Genomic DNA, 22,311 nt, shown 5'->3' on the forward strand with positions numbered 1-22,311 from the left:
AATGGGTCCACGTAATATCAACCAGTAGTAAAGTCCGGCTACTGGATGTATAACTCTCAAAAACATTTTTGCATCCATGATTAGTCCAATCAAAATTATTTGTCCACGTATCGGAACATCTTTAATTCCCTCTTCTCCGTACTGCCCTTATAAAAAAAAGTTTCAGTAACCAGTACTTTTTTCTTGATTTTGTCTTTTTTATACGGATACACCATGACATCACATTTCCAGCACATCTGTCCACCGCTGGCCGATGTTTGGCTACTCTTCCACACGTTCTTACATCCAGAACAACAGAAGTGGCCAAACATTCTATTTTTGCCCTGATTAACTGCTGAACCGCTGCTCTGAAAAGAGAGATATTTTAGATACATTCGTTAAAAATGTGTACTAAGCTCCTCTTAGCTCACCTAATGAAACTATTATGGTTACCAAAATCAGGATTCGTAAACTAATTTTACCGCTGTATTTTTTGAAAAAAAAGATGGCATTTCAAATTGAAACGTTTTAAAAACATGATAAAAAACACATGATCATACAAGATGAAGTCCAGAATATATAAATATTGAGCAGAATATCTTACTTGATCCGACATTGTCTGTGTGAGGATCTCAAATCAAAGGAAATGTTAGATCGAATCCAATGAAAGGTGTTTAGCAATAAAATGAAGACCGCGATTCTAATCGGCTTATTAAGAGATTAAGGTGACAAGCATCAGTGTGAAAATGGTAAGCATCAGCGTTTGGCTGGCAAGAGTCATCCAGCTTTAAGTGTTCATCAACCGAAAAGACTGCTTGAAAATTATGTAGAAATTCAAACTTCACCGTTTGGCTGGCAGATAATAACATGATCTGCCAGCCAGGCACGTAAAAATTTTGCGAAATAGGGTGTTTTAGACGACATTTGGCATTAAAGAAATTTGTAGGACAGCAATAAACTGGGATTGAAAAGAATCAAGTACTCACGTAAATTTGGTAACTTCACAACAGCAATCTGCATTCTCCAATCAGAATTTATGACTTACTCAGGCCTCATCGTCTTAAGATTTTGACATTTCCTACGGCCTAGGAGACACTATTGACTATTTATAGAAGTCTTCTAGAATGTTCGCTTCGATGTTATGACAGATATTTACTAATTCACATTTCAAATCTTTGACTGACTGCAGTCATAAACACAGCCCAGTTACCAGGCGACCATGGGGACTAGGGGGCTTATCTTTTTTCTGGGGTTCAATTTTTTTTCCGGTGGGTGCAGCCACCCTAGCCCGCCCCCCCCCCCCCCCCCCCCCCCCCCTGACTACGTGCCTGCTGCCAGCCATCTTGCCAGCCAAACGGAGAAGTGTAAATTTATACTAAATGTATTACCAGTTTTTCTTCAGCCGATGAATCTCTGATCATGATTCCAACTTTGTACATCGTCGAAATGCACCGGTCGAATTGTCAGTAGAACGGTCGACCGACTTGAGCGCCATCTTTAATTAGTTTGTTTTTTAAATACACGTCTTCAGGTCTAGAAAAGAAGATTTGGGAGAATCAAACTTTCAAAATATATTCCATTAATTATTAAGTGTAAAATGCTACAAATATTTTCAGAAAAATCAAAATGTACTCTCACGCACCCATGTTTTTGTTTTCTAATTTGATCGGACTTTATTTGATCGGACATTACGTGGACGCTGAATGGGTCCACGTAATATCAACCAGTAGTCAAGTCCGCTACTGGATGTATAACTCTCAAAAACATTTTTGTATCCATGATTTTGTCCAATCAAAATTATTTGTCCACGTATTGGAATTCCTTGTATTCCACCTTCTCCGTTTTGCCATCAGTACAAAAATGCAGAGTTTCAGTAACCAGTACTTTTTTCTTGATTTTGTCTTCTTTATATGGATACACCATGACATCACATTTCCAGCACATCTGTCCACCGCTGGCCGATGTTTGGCTACTCTTCCACTCTTTCTTACATCCAGAACAACAGAAGTGGCCAAACATTATATTTTGGCCCTGATTGACTGCTGAACCGCTGCTCTGAAAAGAAAGATATTTTTTCGAGACATTCGTTAAAAAATGTGTACTAAGCTCCTCTTAGCTCACCTAATGAAACTACTTTGGTTACCAAAATCAGGAATTGTTAGCTAATCAAACTTTGTGAACCGCTGTACAACCGGTGTATTTTTTCCATTTCACCCTTTTGAAAAAAGGCAATAGTGAAAGGTTACGAATGGTCGTTTTTGCAGAAAAACGTGGATTTTGGAGATTGGGGTAGGTGGGTCAAATATATGTCGTGTTCCTTCCGTCCGTTACCAAGCAACGAAAAAGTTGCGCGCGCGCGAGGATTGCTTGCGGAGATGTGATGTATAGATAGCCTGTGATCTATGAATGCGCGGCGCGACTGTGTTTTAATGTATATGATGCATGTTATGTATAATATTACTAATAGGTAATTCGCCCAATTTGTACGTGGCACGCGTAGTGTATTGATGTGTACACGAGTATAGTTTACCTTTGCTGATAATTTCTTGAATTACAGATACAAGTTAAGTTCTACGGCAATTGAACTGAATTTTTTCCCGTATTTGATGCATAATTTATCAATATTATTATCATGAAGATTGAAGTGAGCTGATTGGAGCTTATACTTAAATTTATAGTAAATGTGAAATGGAAATCTAGCGTCCGCCAAAACGAAACAACGGGCGCAATTCTTGTTTGGAGATGAAAGTTGGCATTTCAAATTAAAACGTTTTAAAAACATGATAAAAACACATGATCATACAAGATGAAGTCCAGAATATATAAATATTGAGCAGAATATCTTACTTGATCCGACATTGTTCGCCTGTGTGAGGATCTCGAATCAAAGGAAATGTTAGATCGAATCAAAGGAAATGTTGGATCGAATCCAAGGAAATGAGGACCGCGATTCGAATCGGTTCATTAAGGCCAGAGGTGGGGGGGGGAGGGGGTAACAATTCTTTTTTCCGTTTTCACATATTTGATCAGAGCTTAGATGGCAAGTAGTAAGTACGTACGGTGCAGGGCTTTAAGTACGTACGGTACAGCTACTTTTAAAGGTACGTACCGTACAGGCACTGTAAGGTACAATTTTTTTTCAAATTTTTAGAATCAACTTCAGTGAATTACTTGCAATTTTTGATTAGTATTATCATCATAATTTTTGAAATAGAAGTCGAAAATAAACACAGTGGTTAAAACAATACAAGATTGAAGAGGAAAATTTGTGTACCGGATCGCTCTTAGTCTTAACCGGTACTACACTACTACTACTTGTCATTATCGTTAAACTCAAAGCTTCATCCTTTTGTTGCAGTATACGAACACCAGCTTTTCAGCTAGCTCAGGTCGCAACCTTAATCTACGCTTGTCCATAATATACTTGTAATCTCTAAAATTGGTCTCACAAATTGACGAAGAACTTAAAACACTGAATGAATACTATTTGGGCCAACTGTTTAAGCAGAAAAAATTTTGAGAATTTCGCGCGAAGGTTCCAATTCTTCTACTTCTGGATTAATCTGCGCACGTACCGTCTAGTTTTTGTTTCCATTGCTATCAACTGGATTTGTACCTTTCAGCCTACTTTATTAAGTACGTACCGTACAGCTAATTTAAAGGTACGTACCGTACGTACTTGCCATCTTAGGATCAGAGCTGCTGGAGACGAACAAGAAGAAAAAACCGGACCAAAATCTGACATTGTGTTTTCGAGATATTACATGTAAAACTTTAACTTAAACTCAAAAAAGGTAAACCTCCTTTTCGGGAAAAGACTGGCCACACCCAGAAGCTGAAATTTGGTACAGGTGTTCCTTGGGTTGTTGCACAAAAACGTTATGTTTTAGAATTTTGATTTGAAAACTGGAAAAACGATTTTTACCCCCCGCCGCCCCCCCCCCCCCCCCCCCCCCCTCTGGCTTTAGTGTTACTAGCATCAGTGTGAGCCTCATGGTAAGCAACAGCGTTTGGCTGGCATGAGTCATCCAAATATGCGTTCAGAACGCATACCTACTTGTCGGAAATTTGGTTGAAATTTAAACTTCTCCGTTTGGCTGGCAGATAATAACCTGATGTGCCAGCCAAACGGAGAAGTGTAAATTTATACTAAATTTATTACCAGTTTTTCTTCAGCCGATGAATATCTTATCATGATTCCAACTTTGTTAGTCGAAATGCACCGGTCGAATTGTCGGTAGAATGGTCGACCGACTTGAGCGCCATCTTTAATTTGTTTTTTAAAAACTCACGTTTTCAGGTCTAGAAAAGAAGAGTAAAGATTTGGGAGATAGTTTGACGAGTTCTCGTGGCGAGGCTTCCAATCTTACTACACTTAACACCGAGCTTAATGTTCAGGTATGAAGGAACCTTTAAATTACTGCAGCGTATTCATAATCATATTAGATGCAATCTTTTCTATTTTATGTCGAGTCTTTGGGAGTTTCAGCGTATACATTTAATAATTTATCACCTCAAATATTCATGGTTCGCGCATCAAGCATGTGTACATTCCTAGGATGATCTCTTTCTCATTAAGTTATTACACGGACCTTACTACTATACAGGTTGCGGGACTACAATCTGAGAAGGAGCGTCTGTTAGCTGAAAAGAGTAAGAGGAAGGATCAACTAGCTCATTTAACTGAGGTGAGTGTTATGACGTCACTTGGTTTTGTCATGATGTCACTTGGTTTTGTTATGACGTCACGTAGTTTAGTTTTGAGGGAAACATCACGTGTAATCATGACGTCATGTGATATCCAATCACCCTAAATGGTGACATTATCAATATCAATGGTTCGACACTGTTATTGTTTTTTTTTTAAACAATCAATGATGGTGTCTGGACTTTTAAATCGATGCCCTGTAAATATCAAAATTATTTTTCATATTACATATTTATTATTTAATAATCATGTTCAAATTATTTTGCTACATCTGAGTATAAAAAGTCAAAAGTAGCGAATTTTAGCTAATCCCGACACACTCTACGCGAATTAGGAGCAAACATCAAAGCAGTGTGTACTCTAAAACTACACGACTAGTGACTGGAGGTAATCAGCGGCCCATTACACACAAATAGAGACCCCTGCCATTCCACGTTAAGGGTAATTACATGGCAGGTGGCCAATTAGGAACCCTTATTCAGTCACGTGACAAAGAATAAAGTAAAGTGGTCAGAGAGAGGAGGGTTTAATAGACATCCGGGTTCGAGCCCTCCAGCAAGCTCATGCAACCCCTTCTTTCTTTTATACATCCGAGTAGCAACTACCGTGTACAGTCTTTTACTTTCGGTATATCTTTTCTTTGTCATGTCTTTAGTTAATTGTACTTGGGCGCGAAATTTGAAACTTGCAATATGCATATTGTGAAGCTGTTTTAGAGTTTATTCAAGACATTTGGGCTCGGGTTAATTATTTGTTGAATTGTTTTATCGTCAGTCGTTATTTGCACTACAAACCCATCGCTTTTATTTTGTCTTACCATTTGCTTCGAACTTCTTTTTTCTTTATCACCATTCTATGTATACTGTATAGGTCCAGTTGCCTCTACGGAGAAAGAAGTATGAACCAGCCTACCTAACGAACTTTACGGCTACCCCTTGTCGAATATCAGATTGACAGTACACGGTTCCAATTTCCATTCAATCGGGCCACATTGCAGTGTGAGGCCCTGTGATTCAGTTTGAAATATTAGAAAGAACAGCTTTCAACTAGTGATTATCAAGTGATTATCAAGTGATTATCAAGTGATTATCAAGTGATTATCAAGTGATTATCAAGTGATTATCAAGTGATTATCAAGTGATTATCAAGTGATTATCAAGTGATTATCTCTTACTAATATCTGAGTTGAATCTCTACTGAACATGATGCGAGGATCCCGACCTGTGCATAACCTGGTGAAGGTACATGGTTACCTCCACATAGATGAGGACTCGGAGAACCAATCCCCCGGTGGTAACACCACTGGGCCTAACCTAAGCTACGTAGTCTTGGACCCTCATGGGGGTAATGAAAAACCCGGCAAACAGAGAAATTTTGAGAATTCAGGTGGTGATCATGATCATAGGTCTCCTGAGAGGAGATTAGATGATCATAGATCTCCTGAGAAGAGATTAGATGATCATAGGTCTCCGGAGACAAAAACTCTCAATATCAGTGATCATAACATGAGGGATCAAACAAGGGTTACTGGTCATAAATCAGCTCACCAGAGAAAAGATCGCCATGATCATCGCATTAATCATCGCAATGATCATCGTATTGATCATCTTATTGACCATCGCATTGACCATCGTAATGACCATCGTAATGACCATCGCAACATAACGACAAGCTCGCACAACGACATCAGCAATCTAAATCAGACAAACGATTCCAGTCAGTCTGCCATAATAGATGTGACGGAGGATCTGTATCAGACTCCGCCTGGAGCTGACGACCACAAAAAACCCGTGAGTTAGCTAGCGAATTATTCTGTATCAGACTCCGCCTGGAGCTGACGACCACAAAAAACCCGTGAGTTAGCTAGCGAATTATTCTGTATCAGACTCCGCCTGGAGCTGACGACCACAAAAAACCCGTGAGTTAGCTAGCGAATTATTCTGTATCAGACTCCGCCTGGAGCTGACGACCACAAAAAACCCGTGAGTTAGCTAGCGAATTATTCTGTATCAGACTCCGCCTGGATCTGACGACCACAAAAAACCCGTGAGTTAGCTAGCGAATTATTCTGTATCAGACTCCGCCTGGAGCTGACGACCACAAAAAAACCCGTGAGTTAGCTAGCGAATTATTCTGTATCAGACTCCGCCTGGAGCTGACGACCACAAAAAACCCGTCAGTTAGCTAGCGAATTATTCTGTATCAGACTCCGCCTGGAGCTGACGACCACAAAAAACCCGTGAGTTAGCTAGCGAATTATTCTGTATCAGACTCCGCCTGGAGCTGACGACCACAAAAAACCCGTGAGTTAGCTAGCGAATTATTCTGTATCAGACTCCGCCTGGAGCTGACGACCACAAAAAACCCGTGAGTTAGCTAGCGAATTATTCTGTATCAGACTCCGCCTGGAGCTGACGACCACAAAAAACCCGTGAGTTAGCTAGCGAATTATTCTGTATCAGACTCCGCCTGGAGCTGACGACCACAAAAAACCCGTGAGTTAGCTAGCGAATTATTCTGTATCAGACTCCGCCTGGAGCTGACGACCACAAAAAACCCGTGAGTAAGGTAGCGAATTATTCTGTATCAGACTCCGCCTGGAGCTGACGACCACAAAAAACCCGTGAGTTAGCTAGCGAATTATTCTGTATCAGACTCCGCCTGGAGCTGACGACCGCAAAAAACCCGTGAGTTAGCTAGCGAATTATTCTGTATCAGACTCCGCCTGAAGCTGACGACCGCAAAAAACCCGTGAGTTAGCTAGCGAATTATTCTGTATCAGACTCCGCCTGAAGCTGACGACCGCAAAAAACCCGTGAGTTAGCTAGCGAATTATTCTGTATCAGACTCCGCCTGAAGCTGACGACCGCAAAAAACCCGTGAGTTAGCTAGCGAATTATTCTGTATCAGACTCCGCCTGGAGCTGACGACCGCAAAAAACCCGTGAGTTAGCTAGCGAATTATTCTGTATCAGACTCCGCCTGGAGCTGACGACCGCAAAAAACCCGTGAGTTAGCTAGCGAATTATTCGGAGCTGTGTCTCCCGCACCAGCTGAGTAATCCTAAATCCTCTCCGCGCCGGTTAAGATCTTACTCGAACGGTTAAGCTGTGGATGTTGGTTCATCTATGAGGACTGTGGAGTTTTGTCCGAGAAGAGACAGCATATAAATTCTAAAAATTCTTTTAAATTTGAAGCATGACTTCGCGTCATAAATATAAATGTGGGCCTTGCAGATTGCAGAATTGTACATCCCTCACCTGTTTAGATATCTGCTAATTCTAGCTCGAAAATATGGATACAATCCCGATATTACCCAGCTAAAACTTTGTCCCAACCCCAACATTAATTAACCCTCACACCCTCCCTACAGCGTTCTGACGTCCTACAAAGAGAACATGCAGCCCTTAGCAAAGAAGAACAGATCCTACGAGGGAAGCTGGGCAGATCTGAGACTGATGTGGCGAGGCTGAGTGAACTGAAAGTGGAGATGGGAGACAGGGTACAACAGCTAGAGAGGGTCAAGAGCGATCAGACTGATGTTATTGGCAGGTTCGCGCATTGATGACGTGCAGATTTTGTATTATAAATGGATTCTGGATGTCATGTGCAGATTATTTATCATATAATTATACGTGATATGGATTCTGGATGTGTTGTTAAAGTTTTAAAAAATCTTCCGCATCACACATCTAACGAATCTGTTTTCAGAATGAAACTAGAGAAGCAGTCCTTCGAGGACAAAGTGTCCCATCTTGAGACGACTCTTGGACAATTGGAGGCGGAGAAGATTGACATGAAGAGCGCTCTAAAAACTGCAGGTTACTTGAGCTAAATATTAAGGGGAAATGTTTTGGGAAATTGATGTCTACGTCATAACTTTAGTTTTTGAGCTCTGTCTTCAACAACAAATCTAACAACTTATCTGTAGGCATTGAACGTGTGAAGCTGAGCCAACTTAAGGATGAAGCTGAGGTGGACAATAATAATCTTAAAAACGAGGTAAGAGATCAAATTATTATTTAAAGTTTCATTTGCAAATTACAAGTAAAGTCCTAATGTATGAGTCAGCCTCGTGATTACAATCCATAAATTCCAACGACTATTTTCTAACAAAAACTACCATTTTCAGTTGGCAACACTGATCAACAAGTTCGAACTGATTGACGGAGAGAAAAATAGGCTGCTTCAAGTGAACAACGAACTAGAGATTACCAAAGCTAACCTCGAGGAGTGTGTCAGAAATATCGACAGAGAAAAAGGTTAGTTTCCTTTAAACTTAGCTTGTCTTGATTCTGTTCCTGTGACCCTACTCCTTAAAAATGCTCCTTTTATTCAGTTAGCCTCACAACAAATTCTTTTTCAGGAGATCTGAACGAGTCGTACACATTGCTGGGTATGGAGAAGGAAGACCTGTTGGACACTTTGGAGACGTCTACCAGAGAGAGGGAGAAACTTGGACAGGTGAGATTATTTGTTCAGTTTTCATTTCGCTGCCTAGAGCTGTAATATCATGACGAATGTTTTGACGCCCTCTTCTGATCACCATCACAACTTTTTACATTAAACATTAAACATCCTAAGATAAATACTGAACAATATCCAATAATAGGATAATTGATAATCAAATATAATGATTTAATAATTTAATAAATATAACTATTAATCTCTCAGACCATCGTACGGATGGCTAAAGCACGAGAAGATCTAGTAAAAGAGAAACACCAGTTGAAGGAGGAGCTAGGAATGGTGGAGATGCGACTAGACGGAGCTATAGAACAGAACAAGAGTCTAGCAGAGAGTAAGGCTAGCTTAGAACAGTCGCTCCACGGTACAGAACAGAACCTGGCACGTGTTGAGTTGCACAAGGAGAGTTTGGAGAGAGAAGTGGAGGAGCTGGTGCAGATAAAGGAGGATCTGACTGTCGAGCTGGCAGCTGTCCAGAAAGAGAAGGAGATCCAGGTAATGTTCTTTTTAAACACAAGGAAATATCTTAAACTGAACACTTACCTAGGACTAGGTATACCAGAGGATTAACCAGGATGAGAAATGAATTTATAAGCTCATTAGATACTCAAAATTTGTTCTCCTAATTCCTTCACGTTTTTACCACAATATTAGTTTTAACATAGCTTCAATCAGGGAGTTACACTAAGTAAGGATATCGAGCAGCTCAAGGTAAGACTGTTACAAACTACAAACGATAAGAACAACCAGATCGAGAGACTCAACAAGCAGATGCAGGACGCTCTCAGACAAGCAGAGGTAATAATCACAAGACTCTGAATTATGTTTTTTTGTAGACTGTATCACTGCTAGTTACAAAATACACGCAGTTTTTCTATACCTAAAAATACAACAACTGTGGAGTCGTTCTGTATTGAAGTCTGTCTTATACAATGATGATATCTGATAAGCCGGTTGCTTAACCAATAACCAGCGTCATACTTTCAATCGTAACTCCCAATCTCTTGCAGGAAGAAAAGGAAGACGCACTCTTTGAAATGAAACGATCAAAGGATCAGGACCTAGAAATAGTGTTAGCAGAGAAGCAGAGCATGGCGATAAGAGGCGAGAAGGAGAGAGAGGAGTTACAGGACGAACTTGACAAAACCAGGACCAATCTCAGGTAAGGGGTCTTTATTTTAAAGTGAGGTTGGAAAAGATTGTTATTATTATTAACAAGCAAAAGTAAAACGAATGTGAAAATGATAGTATTAGTATCAATAAACACTTCCTCTCAAAATCTGCATTTAATTACGCAATATGAAATTTCATCAAATTAATGGATCATGTTTTTTTGTTCAGTGAGTCAGTAAACAAGCTGATGAAAGAGAAACATGAAGCGATACAAGACCTGGATGAACAGCGAGCAGCAGTGACAGAGAAGCTTCACAAGCTGGAGAGACAACATGACCACACCCTGTCCGAGTATGAGAGAGCTAGGGACAGCTTCTCTATGAGGTCTCAGCAGAACAAGGAGGAGATCGCTGGCCTGCAGGTAAACTTAACAGAAAGTGAAACTTAAATTGGAACTTAACTGCCTGTTCAATTTTGTAATGTTATCTTTCCCCATCTTAGATTCTAAGAGGACATTCGATTTTGAATTCTTGATCTTCTCAGACATTTTTAAATACTGCTAATTCAACTTTCACTGCAGCATTTTTTGTAATTCTTAAACCTCTTCGCCACCACGACATGAAGAAGAAAACCCACTAAACTGCCATTTCTTTCAGGACAAATTGGAGAAGACAGGAGACGAGCTGTCAAAGACAGAACACTCTCTCCGAGCCCTGACCACCAAACATAACGACACGGTGCTTCGTACCACTAAAGATATTGAGGATCTGAGAGAAAAGTGTGCTGAACAGGAGGATGACAACGCTGCTCTTTCTCAGGTAAATGTTGTTAACTGACACGTGACTTTTAAGTTTGACACGTGACTTTTAACATTCTGTTTTAAACTCGAACTTAAGCTGATGAGAACACCCAAGATTCATCACAATTGTTGAATTGTTATACTAATTTTTTGATTGCTGTAGTTAAAAACACACTGCTATTTCAGGAGATACAAACGCTCCGTCTGAAGCTCGCTGAAGCGGAGGGATGTCTTGAAGTGGTCAGATCACACCTCCAGGATGTTGAGGCAATGAAAAAAGAACTGGAAGAAGAGCGAAGCAAAACTCTTACCGAATTGGGTACGATCGAACAGAAAGCTCGAAGAGACGAAATCGAGAAAGAGAGCTTCCAACGAGATGCTCAGGAGCTGAGGAAGAGACTTGCCAAGACAGAAGAAGCAAGAGAAGCCATCAAGGCAGAAGCTACCAGTCTACGAGGAAGAATGGACGAGGCAGAGGAAGAGAGGAAGAACATCTGGAAAGAAGCTCTGGAGCTTAGAGCTGCGATACGTCACACCGAGAAAGCTAGAGCGGACGCGAATAAAGAGCTGGATGAACTGAACCATAAGGCTCACATCTTGGAGGAACAGAAACAAGAAGCAAAATCGGGGCTGGATAACTTCAAGAATCAGCTCTACAAGCAGGAGAAGATGGCCCAGGAGGACACTAGGACTATTGATATACTGAAGACAAAGTTACACGATGTGGACCAGGAAAGGGGAAAATCTCAGAACGAGCTGAATAATTTGAGGAAACAGATCAAGGTAGTGGAGGGCCAGAAGAGAGATACAGAGGACAAGCTTCGTGGAGCAGTGGAGAAGTTACAGAGAGAAGAGAGACAAGCGGACAAGAGAGCCCGAGCTCTGGAACAGATGTTGGAGGAAGCAGGTAGAGAGAAGGGTGAAGCTGAGTGTAAACTATCAGGTGCTGAAGGCAGAATGAACGGTTTGGAGAACCAGCTAACCAGAACAGAAGGACAGAGAAAGGAGCTTCAGCTCAGACTCGCCAACCTTGTCTCCGTGCTTCAAGCTACACTTGGACTCAGAGACCTAACCCAACCGTCCCTCATTATCCCAGAGGAAGAAGACTTCGGACCACCAAGCCGCTCATCCTCTCCCATCAGACGTCCCATATCTCCCAGCCGGATCAACAGATCTGCATCACCCTCCAGATTGTTGGGAATGGCAGGAGAAGCCCAAGTAGAGGCTGAAACAGTTAGACACGCCGTCCTGCATTTAAGAGGAAGTCTCGCTAACGCTGAGGGAGAACGAGACGAAGCTATCGCTACAGTGGACAGTCTCCAGAGAGCAATGAAGGAGCTGGATGAGGACAAGAAGAGGGGGGACCTGAAAGTTAACAGTTTGCGTGATCAGATCGCCAGCATGGAGAGTGGAATACGAGGAGCTGACGGCAGGTTGGTCACCGCTCAACAAGCCCTGTCCCAGCAGGAGGAGAGATACAGATGTGGCGAGAAGGAGAAGACCCTGCTAACGGAGAAGTTGAACAACGCTAATAAACAGTTGGCAGCATTGCAGGAGGAGAGGAGGGAGTTACAGGAAACAGGTCATAAACTAAACCTCTCTGTGAAGGGGTGCGAGAGGGAGAAGAAGGAGCTCCAGGACAGGTAACTTTTTTATACAGAACTGCTATTTATATAATGAAGTTAATATAACAAATATTGTCTGTTATGCTTGAAATTTTAAATAAATTTCATTATTTATATCTTATCTTCTCAGACTAGAAGAAGTAGCCGCACAGCTAGCAACTGGAGAGAGAGACAAAAGACAGACCCTGGAGGAACTGCAGAAATCTCAGCGACAACATATTGAGGGAGAGGCAGAGAGGAAGGTTCTCCAGCAGAGACTTGAGTTGCTGAGACAGAGTCTGACTGAGGCAGAGAGGGAGAAAGGACAGTTACAGGATCTTTCAGCCAGACTCACCAAATCTCTTCAGGTTTGTTATATTTGTCACTTTTTTAATCAGAAATTAATTTGGCTTTAAAGATCGGATGTGTATCATTATTTAACTGAGACTAGCTCTTGATCTTGAAATAATGTTGCATCAATATTCAATCTTTCTGGTAATTTTCTCTCGGACTGCAATTTACCTCATACGATTCATCAAATTTATCTTGCTCATCTTAAGAAGACACCCTATAACCTTTTTCCTGTTCAGAAAGTACAGGAAGAAGAGAAACACCTTCTGGGGACTGTGAACGATCTGAACCAGTCCCTAACGGACAGCCAACATGGTTCTCAAACTCTTCAGGAGAAACTCACTCAGTATCACAAGAGACTGAACGCTGCAGAGAGCGAAGGACGAGTACTCAGTGAGAAATTGGCAGCGCTCCAACAGAGTCACTCAGAACAAGAGGACCTTATCAACAGACTTCAAGAGAGGATGGCTACTCTACAAAATAACCTAACTGACAATGAGGTCCAGAAGATACGTCTTGAGGGACAGGTGCGGAACCTGCAGCTCACCCTTCAACAGAAGGATAATTTGATAGAGGACCTCAACAGTAAGATTGAGGAACTGAAGGGGGAGAAGGAGCATCTTAGCAAGGTCATCAGCCAGACTGAACACTCCGCCATGCAGGTAATGAGTCAGTTTTCTGTAATGTTTGTTGATACTTCTGATATTTATGATAAGGGGTCGTTCACATATTACGTAATCAGCTGAGGGGGGAGGTTCCGAATGATTACGCTAGTGTAATTTTTACACAATAGCTATGTGTAAAACTGTTTACGGAGGGGGGGGTAAAAATGTTTCAAAAAACGATTACGTAATATGCGAACGACCCCTAATATGATAATATGATAACTTATTAGTTGATGATCACCACTATAAGTTAGAGTATATTTTCTGTTCGTCTCCTCGTAACGAACACTTCTCACTCCAGGCTGAACAAGAAAAGCGGGGTCTGAAAGAAGAGCAGATAATCTCAGAGAAGGAGAAGAGAGGTCTCCAGCAGATGTTGGAGCTTGCTACCGCGGAGAAGAGCCGTTTGGATGAGCAGCTGAGTTTGGTGGAGAAGAGACGAGGAGACTTGGAGACCACCCACAATTCTACTAGCAGAGAACAAGCTAAAGTGAACAGAAGGTGGGTGCTTCAACAATCTACTGTTTTAGTAGTTTTATTCGGGCTAATAACATACCTTTCTGATAGGTTATGCCTGGGAAACTTTTGTTATTCATGCATTATCTTTGAGTTCCTGTCTCAACTGAATGCGATTTAAGTAAGATTTAGATACTCAGATATACAGGGAACCTCATTAATTAATTAACGGTTTTACAATTTCAGACTAACGATGACCCAGCAGCAGTTAGCAGATACTGAACAGAGCTTTAACCAGCGACTTACCGCCGGCCAAGTCAGACACAAACAGGTCAATATCTTATTTGTGTTACTGTTAATTACTCAGATCTATACTGCGGTGTTCAAACATATTAGGGCCTAACTTGATTTTTTAAAATCGCTCAATGATTCTCTTTCACATTATGTGTGTATGAAGTATGACATTCTCACAATTGCTAAATCTCAACCCATGCTAACAGGAGTTAGTACGTGAACAAGAGAGGGTGAAGAGAACAGAGAAGTTACTTAAAGAGGAGCATGAGCGTGGGAATTCTCTGCTAACCCGTGTCAAGGATCTCGAGATCCAGAACTCTTCTCTCAGGTTTAGAAACTTTGCCATGCAGCATTAACAAATATTTTGATATATTTCAAGCTTTTTTAGCCCACTTTTTTGAGATTGCTGTTATCTTTTATGAATCAATCAACTCCAATCCCACCAGGTCTCAAATATCTGAGGGGGCCCTGAAGAGACAAAGCTACCTCGACAACTCTTACAAAAAGAGTGCTGAGATCAGAGAACTGAGAGGACTGGTCGGGGACTCCTTTAACTCGCTCGCTAAAGATCCGGCTGTGGACAGTTCTTTGTTACAGCACGAGGTACTTACATTTTTACATATTTTACATATTTTACATATTTTACATATTTTACATATTTTACATATTTTACATATTTTACATATTTTACATATTTTACATATTTTACATATTTTACATATTTTACATATTTTACATATTTTACATATTTTACATATTTTACATATTTTACATATTTTACATATTTTGCATATTTTGCATATTTTGCATATTTATACATTTTACATATTTACTTACATTTTTATATTTGTCAGTTCTAGCTACTTTACTAGACAGAACACACTGCCATTTCACTAATTACTTTCACTTCGACGTTGAGGGTGTTATTAAATTGATAGAATTGAATCCACCATGGTTTACAATTCCCTGTTCTACTTCAAGACAAATTGCGGTTTAAGTTTCACTTTCACTTTCTCTTTCAGGCTGGCAAGTTAGACAGAAGTTACCGTGGTCGAGCCTCCCCCGACAGATCAGTCTCTCCCTCACGTTACTCTCCTCGGATCCGCCACACCTCTCCAGAGAGACCTGTCAGACTTCTTACCTCACCTAAAAACACTAGCACACCTATCCGCAGATAAATAGTTACTCTCTTAAATCATTAAGTATAATCATTCTCGTGATTATGCTTAATTGTAATTACGTATAATCATAGGCTCTGAATTTTTGGTTAATTAAACACTGTAGACCGGAGGCTTTTCAGCTTTAAGAAGCGGTTTTTTTTTTCGGCATAGAAACTGATGCACGAACGGAATGTGTAAACTGTGTAATTATATTTTATAACTGTAATTTAATTTTGTAAATATTTTAAACGAAAGGGCTGGCAGCAGAAACCGACAAGTGTTAATTATTCTCTCTGGATATGATAATTTCATAGCATGTGTCTTCTAGTTCTTATTTCATTGGCGCCTGGACTGCATTGGTATCGGTATTGGCATAGAATTAGATAGGATAGCTAAAAGTAGCTAAGAGTATATGGTGGAATTCAACAACCTAAGATAGATTAACTGAATTGGTAATTTTAATTTGGTTTCTTTCATAACTGCGAATAGAGGGGAAAGTGTGTTGTGACAGGATTGTAAATATAATGGTAGACTCTTTAAGCTCTGTAAACGATACAAAAATTTGACTTCGCCAATCTTATCTTTACATCTCCGCTGTTTTTGGTAGGATCTGAAATTATTTACTTAACAGCTTGATATACATTATTTTATCTCTTAATAGATTATTTTATCCGTACCTTGATTTCTTTTTCTAGTATAAGATTTATGAGAAAAAAACATGCGAAATTATGTCAACTAATTGACATTGTAAGTGGAATCCACAATTTCGAAACTGACAGCTTTAATTATAATAATAGGTATAACAAATTGAAAAGATTTGAGCAAATAATTGAGTTCGGGATTAATGATTGTATTTGATCTGATTTAAACCGTATGAAGAATCACTTGTGATGTATTATGTTTTTGTGTTCGGGAAGATTTCTGGTTTTGTATCTGAAAGTTAATCACGTGACGAGGGTCAAGTGGTCTATATTTACCCTATGTTGCATGGTTATGTACTATAGGAACATTGGTAGAATTTACCCTACCAATTTTTGTGTTTTAAAAATCAAATTAGTGATTTGTATTTGTCGATGCTTTGAAAATTATGGAAGAACCAAATATGATACATAATAAAACAAATGAAATCTAAGATCCAAAAAAACAAATGGTTAGTTAAGTTTAAAGTTTAAACATGAAAATAATTAAATTGTGAGGAGTCTATCCACAATATACAACATTATCCGATATTTCATCAGTCATCTACACGACAATTCGGCGCTACACTCAGTCGTCAGAAACTTGCACCACCGCGAGTCGCGGCCGCCGCTGCCGCGAAATTTTGACCCAGACCGCCGCCGCGAAATTTTGTCCCAGACCGCGGTCTTTGAGGTGTTGGCTGTCAGATCAACAAAAGAACAAATACAGCTGTGAACGACGAATTTGTGATTTGTCTTCTGCAGCTTAATACAGTATTCAAAGTCTCAGCTCTGATAACTGTAATACGTCCGTACACTACTGTATCATTAAGGGTCCTTCACATATTACGTAATTTTTATTTTCATCGCTAACTTGTCTTTGTAGGTTTATAACCTATTAGGACGCGCGCCGAGTTAGACGGTCCTCGAAAAATATATTTTACGAGCATCACCCGTCAAACCTGTTTTCGATCGATTTGTACCTAAAAAGTAAAAATGTAAATGACGTTGGTGAATTAACAATTTAATGATTTCTTTGTTAGATTATTTAACTGATGGAGTTGCTGTCATCATTTACTGATTAGATAAGATCTTTAGCATTTAGGTTGACGGATGTTACTCGTCTTAGTAGCGATGGCAAGTGCTAGTGCTACGAAGTAGCGCGCCGGGCTAGACGGAGACCATTAACATGAACAATGGTCAAATCTTTAGGTAAATCTGGCTAATTTTATCCAGCGATCTCTAAGATTCAGTACTTTGTCTGCTAATAATAACAGTCAGCCAGGGGCCAGTCTTTTATAAATGTCGAATACAGTCAGACAACATCGACACTCGACTAAAACTTTTCGTTAAATTATGCGGATTATTATATTCGATATCAACGAAACTCCTTCGTGAGAAAAAGCATAAAATAAAATTCCCAACGAAATATTAGATCAATTTTAGTTAAATGAAATAAGCACAAATCTCCCAATCGATGGCTGCCTGTAAGTTAGAATAACTCTCTATTGGTACTCTCTTGATCGCTTTTTCTGACAGCCATCTTTTTAACAATTAGTTTTTTACAGCAGGCATTAATAGGTATTTTAAGAGCTCGGCTCACTTTTACAGAGGAGACACCACGGTATGAGTTCAGATAAAGTTCCAAGTTTGCACCAGGCTAAGATAGTCACTGTGGTTTGAGTTCAGATAAAGTTCCAAGTTTGCACCAGGCTAAGATAGCCATTAGTCACTGTGGTTTGAGTTCAGATAAAGTTCCAAGTTTACACCAGGCTAAGATAGTCACTGTGGTTTGAGTTCAGATAAAGTTCCAAGTTTACACCAGGCTAAGATAGCCACTGTGGTTTGAGTTCAGATAAAGTTCCAAGTTTGCACCAGGCTAAGATAATCACTGTGGTTTGAGTTCAGATATAGTTCCAAGCTTACACAAGGCTAAGATAGCCATTAGTCACTGTGGTTTGAGTGATCAGATAAAGTTCCAAGTTTGCACACGGTGGTGTGGTTTGGCTGTATCTCTGGACTCCGAGTAGTGCAGTCCTTCGTTGACTATACATTTGTATAGTGTCCTCATTTTCGGGAACCCGTTGAAACCCTGCTAGTTCTGGGTTGTACGGTGCTTACGGTTGAAACCCTGCTAGTTCTGGGTTGTACGGTGCTTACGGTTGAAACCCTGCTAGTTCTGGGTTGTACGGTGCTTACGGTTGAAACCCTGCTAGTTCTGGGTTGTACGGTGCTTACGGTTGAAACCCTGCTAGTTCTGGGTTGTACGGTGCTTACGGTTGAAACCCTGCTAGTTCTGGGTTGTACGGTGCTTACGGTGCTGATCTGCGGACCAGCAGTCACAACACTGCTGGTCTGACTTGGCCGACCAGAGCTGCTTGAAATGGGTGGAGGCTCCTCGCACTTGACAAATTTGGTAATCAAATACTTTTTAACAGCCGGCATGAGTAGGACGTACACGAGTGGGTCTGTAGAGCTACTCATGTAGAAAAGAGAGACAGTCAAGACTTGGGCCACTTTGTAATTCATCGGGATGGAAAAGATGGAGGAGATGATGGAAGGGAACCAGCAGATGATCCCAGAGACTATGATGACAGTGGAAATAGCCAGCAGACGTCGTGTCTTCGCTCCAGATCTTATCACCCTAAAATGTCATAAGCTTGTCTATCTCATTGTTTTACATATGTATGCCCCCCCTCCCCCCCCCCCCCCCCCCCCCCCCCCCCCATTTATGAGATAAAGAAATAAGCACTTAGTGTTAAGACTTAGTCTATGCGACTTTCATTCTTTAACTTTATCTAAAATTTGATTAAGCATAATTAATTAACTTAATTAAATATTTACTTGTAGATTATGATGGAGTACATGAGTATGATGAGTGAGAAAGGTGCCCACACGAGAGCAACAAATCTAACTGTTCGAAGCCATGGATTTTTGTAGGAATTCTGGCAACGATGATAGTTGGGGTAGTACTCCATCTGAAATTTTGTACAATACAGTAACTTGTGTTAAATGTGGCGCTCATCTAAAACTCCCAAATCTAACGTCTGTCTGTCTGTCTGTCTGTCTGTCTGTCTGTCTGTCTGTCTGTCTGTCTGTCTGTCTGTCTGTCTGTCTGTCTGTCTGTCTGTCTGTCTGTCTGTCTGTCTGTCTGTCTGTCTGTCTGTCTGTCTGTCTGTCTGTCTGTCTGTCTGTCTGTCTGTCTGTCTGTCTGTCTGTCTGTCTGTCTGTCTGTCTGTCTGTCTGTCTGTCTGTCTGTCTGTCTGTCTGTCTGTCTGTCTGTCTGTATGTCTGTCTGTCTGTCTGTCTGTCTGTCTAGTTAATTAATACTTACGCTAGTTAATTAACACTTACGCTAGTTAATTAATACTTACGCTAGTTAATTAATACTTACGCTAAGTTACTTAATACTTACGCTAGTTAATTAATACTTACGCTAGTTAATTAATACTTACGCTAGTTAATTAATACTTACGCTAGTTAATTAATACTTACGCTAGTTAATTAATACTTACGCTAGTTAATTAATTCTTACGCTAAGTTACTTAATACTTACGCTAGTTAATTAATACTTACGCTAGTTAATTAATACTTACGCTAGTTAATTAATACTTACGCTAGTTAATTAATACTTACGCTAACAGTTTCCTCGTTTGTGAACATCGTCACCATGAACCAGCAGTAAAAGAAGACCTGAGGTAACCACACGGCTACGCAGATTCCTATACAAACCCACTTCGTGAAAAAAGTTCTGTGCATGAAGGGTTTTGAGATGGCCACCACACGGTCAAATGTCAGAGCTACCATACAAGGACAGTTCGAATAGCTGATTGATAGTTAATTTTTGGGAAGCTGATTTGATATTGTAATTGAGGCAACATAATATATTAACTTTATTGAAGCCATTATCGCTATGGAGTGAGCTTTTAAGTCTGAGTATTTTGTGGAGTTTATAATATTAAAATTAATATAAATAAAAATGTGTTGCTCCTACCTTACAAGCATCATGAATAGGAGGTAAGCTGAACACCATCCATTTTCTTCTCCACCCACGAACCCAACAAAACTGGGGTCTATGATTCCCAGTCCTCTGAACATGCCAACAATCGCTATGAGACTATTGCTAATAGCCAGATTGAACATGAAATATTTCTGAAATTGAATTGGTCATCAAAATTCTCTCAAATCAAACTTGTTTTTATTATGATACACTTATACTGCATTGCATTATTGCACTATTTGGTCGGTATTGCTACACGTTCATATGATTGCTTTCATGCCGTGCCCCGTTGATATCCATACATATGTAAAATCATAAAACAGTCGAATCACCTGGTTACTCAGGTTAACTTTTCGTCCGATTATGACAAACATGACGATTATATTCAGTAAGATACCACAGAAACTAACCAACGCCAGGGTCCCTCCCTGAAATAGAAATATCATCAAGCTTTGTTATCGGACCTTACCGGACCTTATTCGGACGGAGATTGCGTGAACGCTGAGCCCTCTATATAGCGCCCACGTAATGTCCGACCAAAGAAAGTCCGATAAAGTATTTGTGACACGAAATATTTAACGCAATCATTGGAAAATTCTGCACTGGAAATATTTTGCGCTGGTCTTTTTATGCACTGGTCATATAATTCAAATTGTAAACTGGGCCTATTATTCACTATGCAGTGATACAAATTGTGATATAGTGGTTTACTTGTTCCAGAATATATCTTATTAGTTTAACGGACTATCACATTGCCCCACGTGCGAACTTACATTTATGAGGCGAAAGGCACAGATATTTGGAAAGTCTCCTTGAATACAAGCGTCTGTTTTAACCACAAATTCTGAATGTGTTTTGTTCGACATATTATCACTTCTGAAGCATCAATAATTGGAAGTTCTCATCGTTAATGCTTTTATGGAATTAAAGGTCCCTAACAAGGGTCCTTTTAAAGCAACCCTTCAGCGACCATTAAGAGACCATCAACGGATTTCTAAGTTGCTGAAAAACTTAATATTTAATGTTTTGTTAGGACGGTACTGAATTCTATATTGTATATAATATATATCATTTGACCAAAACCCATAATTGGGTAGAGTGGATCGCTGCCAGTGTCTCTTTCCCAAACAAAAGTAAATGATATTAATTTGAATGACCGTCCGTAAATGCAAAATGATACCGAGAATGAAATCGGTCGCTCGCTTTTCGCTAGCATTGTTATAATTTCGTATAACAGTGCTGGCGCGTATTTTGCGCAAATTTCTTAAAAACTTAAAATTTCATTTCTGTTTTAGTTACGCATTTGATTTTTGATATGCGTATAGAAAATTGATACAGCTTTAAAATGAGATGTCCGGCGACCTTTTAGCTTACTCACGAGACTCAGTAAGACTAAGAGTGATTGAACTGCGAGGAACAATTGAGGCTAACGAATTAGCCTCATCACTTTAAAAAAGACCTTCTCATGTTACGTCCATGATATCCAAGTTGCAAGTATAATCCATAGTGATTATACTTGATCGAGATCTAAGCTTTAAATATACGAGGTGAAAATTAGGCTAACCACCTTTTGAGAGGATGAAATGAGGCTAACAAGTATACTTTTGTGTATATTTTCGAGCAGGGTTGGTATTGTGACTATCTAATGTGTCAACAATAAAGATTGATTCATCCTCTTCAAGCTCAACATTTCAGAAATTGCCGAGTCTACTTGTAGCTAGGAGGCCAAAATGAGGCTAATAAAGAATTCGACCGTTTTTTAACTTAAATGTACGGAAACAGGTTATACCTTATCGAACCTTATTTGAATGGAAATTATGTGAACGGACATAATGTTGAACGGACATTAAAATGAAAGCTCGAAAAAGTTCAAAACTATTAAAAATCAGAATTTATTCATATTGTTTTCAATTTTAACAGATAATTTTTAAATCAATTTTTCATACAGGAAGTAAGAAACTGAAAAGCAGTTGTTAGGCATTTAAATGTTAAATGCTGTGCAGATGAGGTATGAAGGTACGTCGGCCATATCCCTCGGA

The 22,311-nt window shown here is 39.8% G+C and overlaps 2 protein-coding genes across 10 annotated transcripts in view; one reads left to right on the forward strand and one right to left on the reverse strand.

Annotated features, from left to right (window-relative positions):
- LOC134814037 (rootletin-like) overlaps positions 1-16,648 on the forward strand; it is a 140,242-nt gene extending 123,594 nt beyond the window's left edge. For all 9 annotated transcript variants that reach the window (XM_063822017.1, XM_063822016.1, XM_063822020.1 and 6 more), the window contains 20 exons: positions 4,280-4,377; positions 4,587-4,667; positions 8,060-8,238; positions 8,398-8,507; positions 8,618-8,688; positions 8,819-8,948; positions 9,053-9,150; positions 9,361-9,648; positions 9,829-9,951; positions 10,164-10,315; positions 10,495-10,687; positions 10,923-11,084; positions 11,252-12,708; positions 12,821-13,037; positions 13,260-13,682; positions 13,987-14,186; positions 14,388-14,472; positions 14,642-14,763; positions 14,882-15,038; positions 15,458-16,648. In XM_063822017.1, the coding sequence (XP_063678087.1) occupies positions 4,280-4,377; positions 4,587-4,667; positions 8,060-8,238; positions 8,398-8,507; positions 8,618-8,688; positions 8,819-8,948; positions 9,053-9,150; positions 9,361-9,648; positions 9,829-9,951; positions 10,164-10,315; positions 10,495-10,687; positions 10,923-11,084; positions 11,252-12,708; positions 12,821-13,037; positions 13,260-13,682; positions 13,987-14,186; positions 14,388-14,472; positions 14,642-14,763; positions 14,882-15,038; positions 15,458-15,613 (4,502 nt within the window). In that variant the 3' untranslated portion in view covers positions 15,614-16,648. The remainder of the gene's footprint in view (positions 1-4,279; positions 4,378-4,586; positions 4,668-8,059; positions 8,239-8,397; positions 8,508-8,617; positions 8,689-8,818; positions 8,949-9,052; positions 9,151-9,360; positions 9,649-9,828; positions 9,952-10,163; positions 10,316-10,494; positions 10,688-10,922; positions 11,085-11,251; positions 12,709-12,820; positions 13,038-13,259; positions 13,683-13,986; positions 14,187-14,387; positions 14,473-14,641; positions 14,764-14,881; positions 15,039-15,457) is intronic.
- LOC134813773 (olfactory receptor 8D1-like) lies at positions 16,179-21,226 on the reverse strand. The gene is made up of 8 exons (XM_063821653.1): positions 21,046-21,226; positions 20,605-20,700; positions 20,267-20,424; positions 19,909-20,098; positions 19,117-19,250; positions 18,666-18,916; positions 18,472-18,635; positions 16,179-16,205 (listed from the first exon to the last, which is right to left on the reverse strand). Exons 1-8 carry the CDS (start codon positions 21,136-21,138, stop codon positions 16,179-16,181), a joined length of 1,113 nt encoding a protein of 370 aa, XP_063677723.1. The 5' UTR covers positions 21,139-21,226.
- Between the last annotated feature and the right edge of the window lie 1,085 nt (positions 21,227-22,311).

Source organism: Bolinopsis microptera, chromosome 4 (assembly GCF_026151205.1).
Source record: "Bolinopsis microptera isolate Bmic1 chromosome 4, MBARI_Bmic_1.0, whole genome shotgun sequence".
In the NCBI taxonomy this organism is placed as follows: domain Eukaryota; kingdom Metazoa; phylum Ctenophora; class Tentaculata; order Lobata; family Bolinopsidae; genus Bolinopsis; species Bolinopsis microptera.

Coding starts and splice junctions, on each gene's coding strand:
- LOC134813773 (XM_063821653.1), bottom strand. CDS start 21,138: ATGTCGAACAAAACACATTCAGAATTTGTGGTTAAAACAGACGCTTGT. Junction 20,099..20,266: donor CTATTCATGATGCTTGTAAG/GTAGGAGCAACA, acceptor ACTATCAATCAG/CTATTCGAACTGTCCTTGTA. Junction 16,206..18,471: donor GAACTAGCAGGGTTTCAACC/GTAAGCACCGTA, acceptor AAATAATTTCAG/ATCCTACCAAAAACAGCGGA.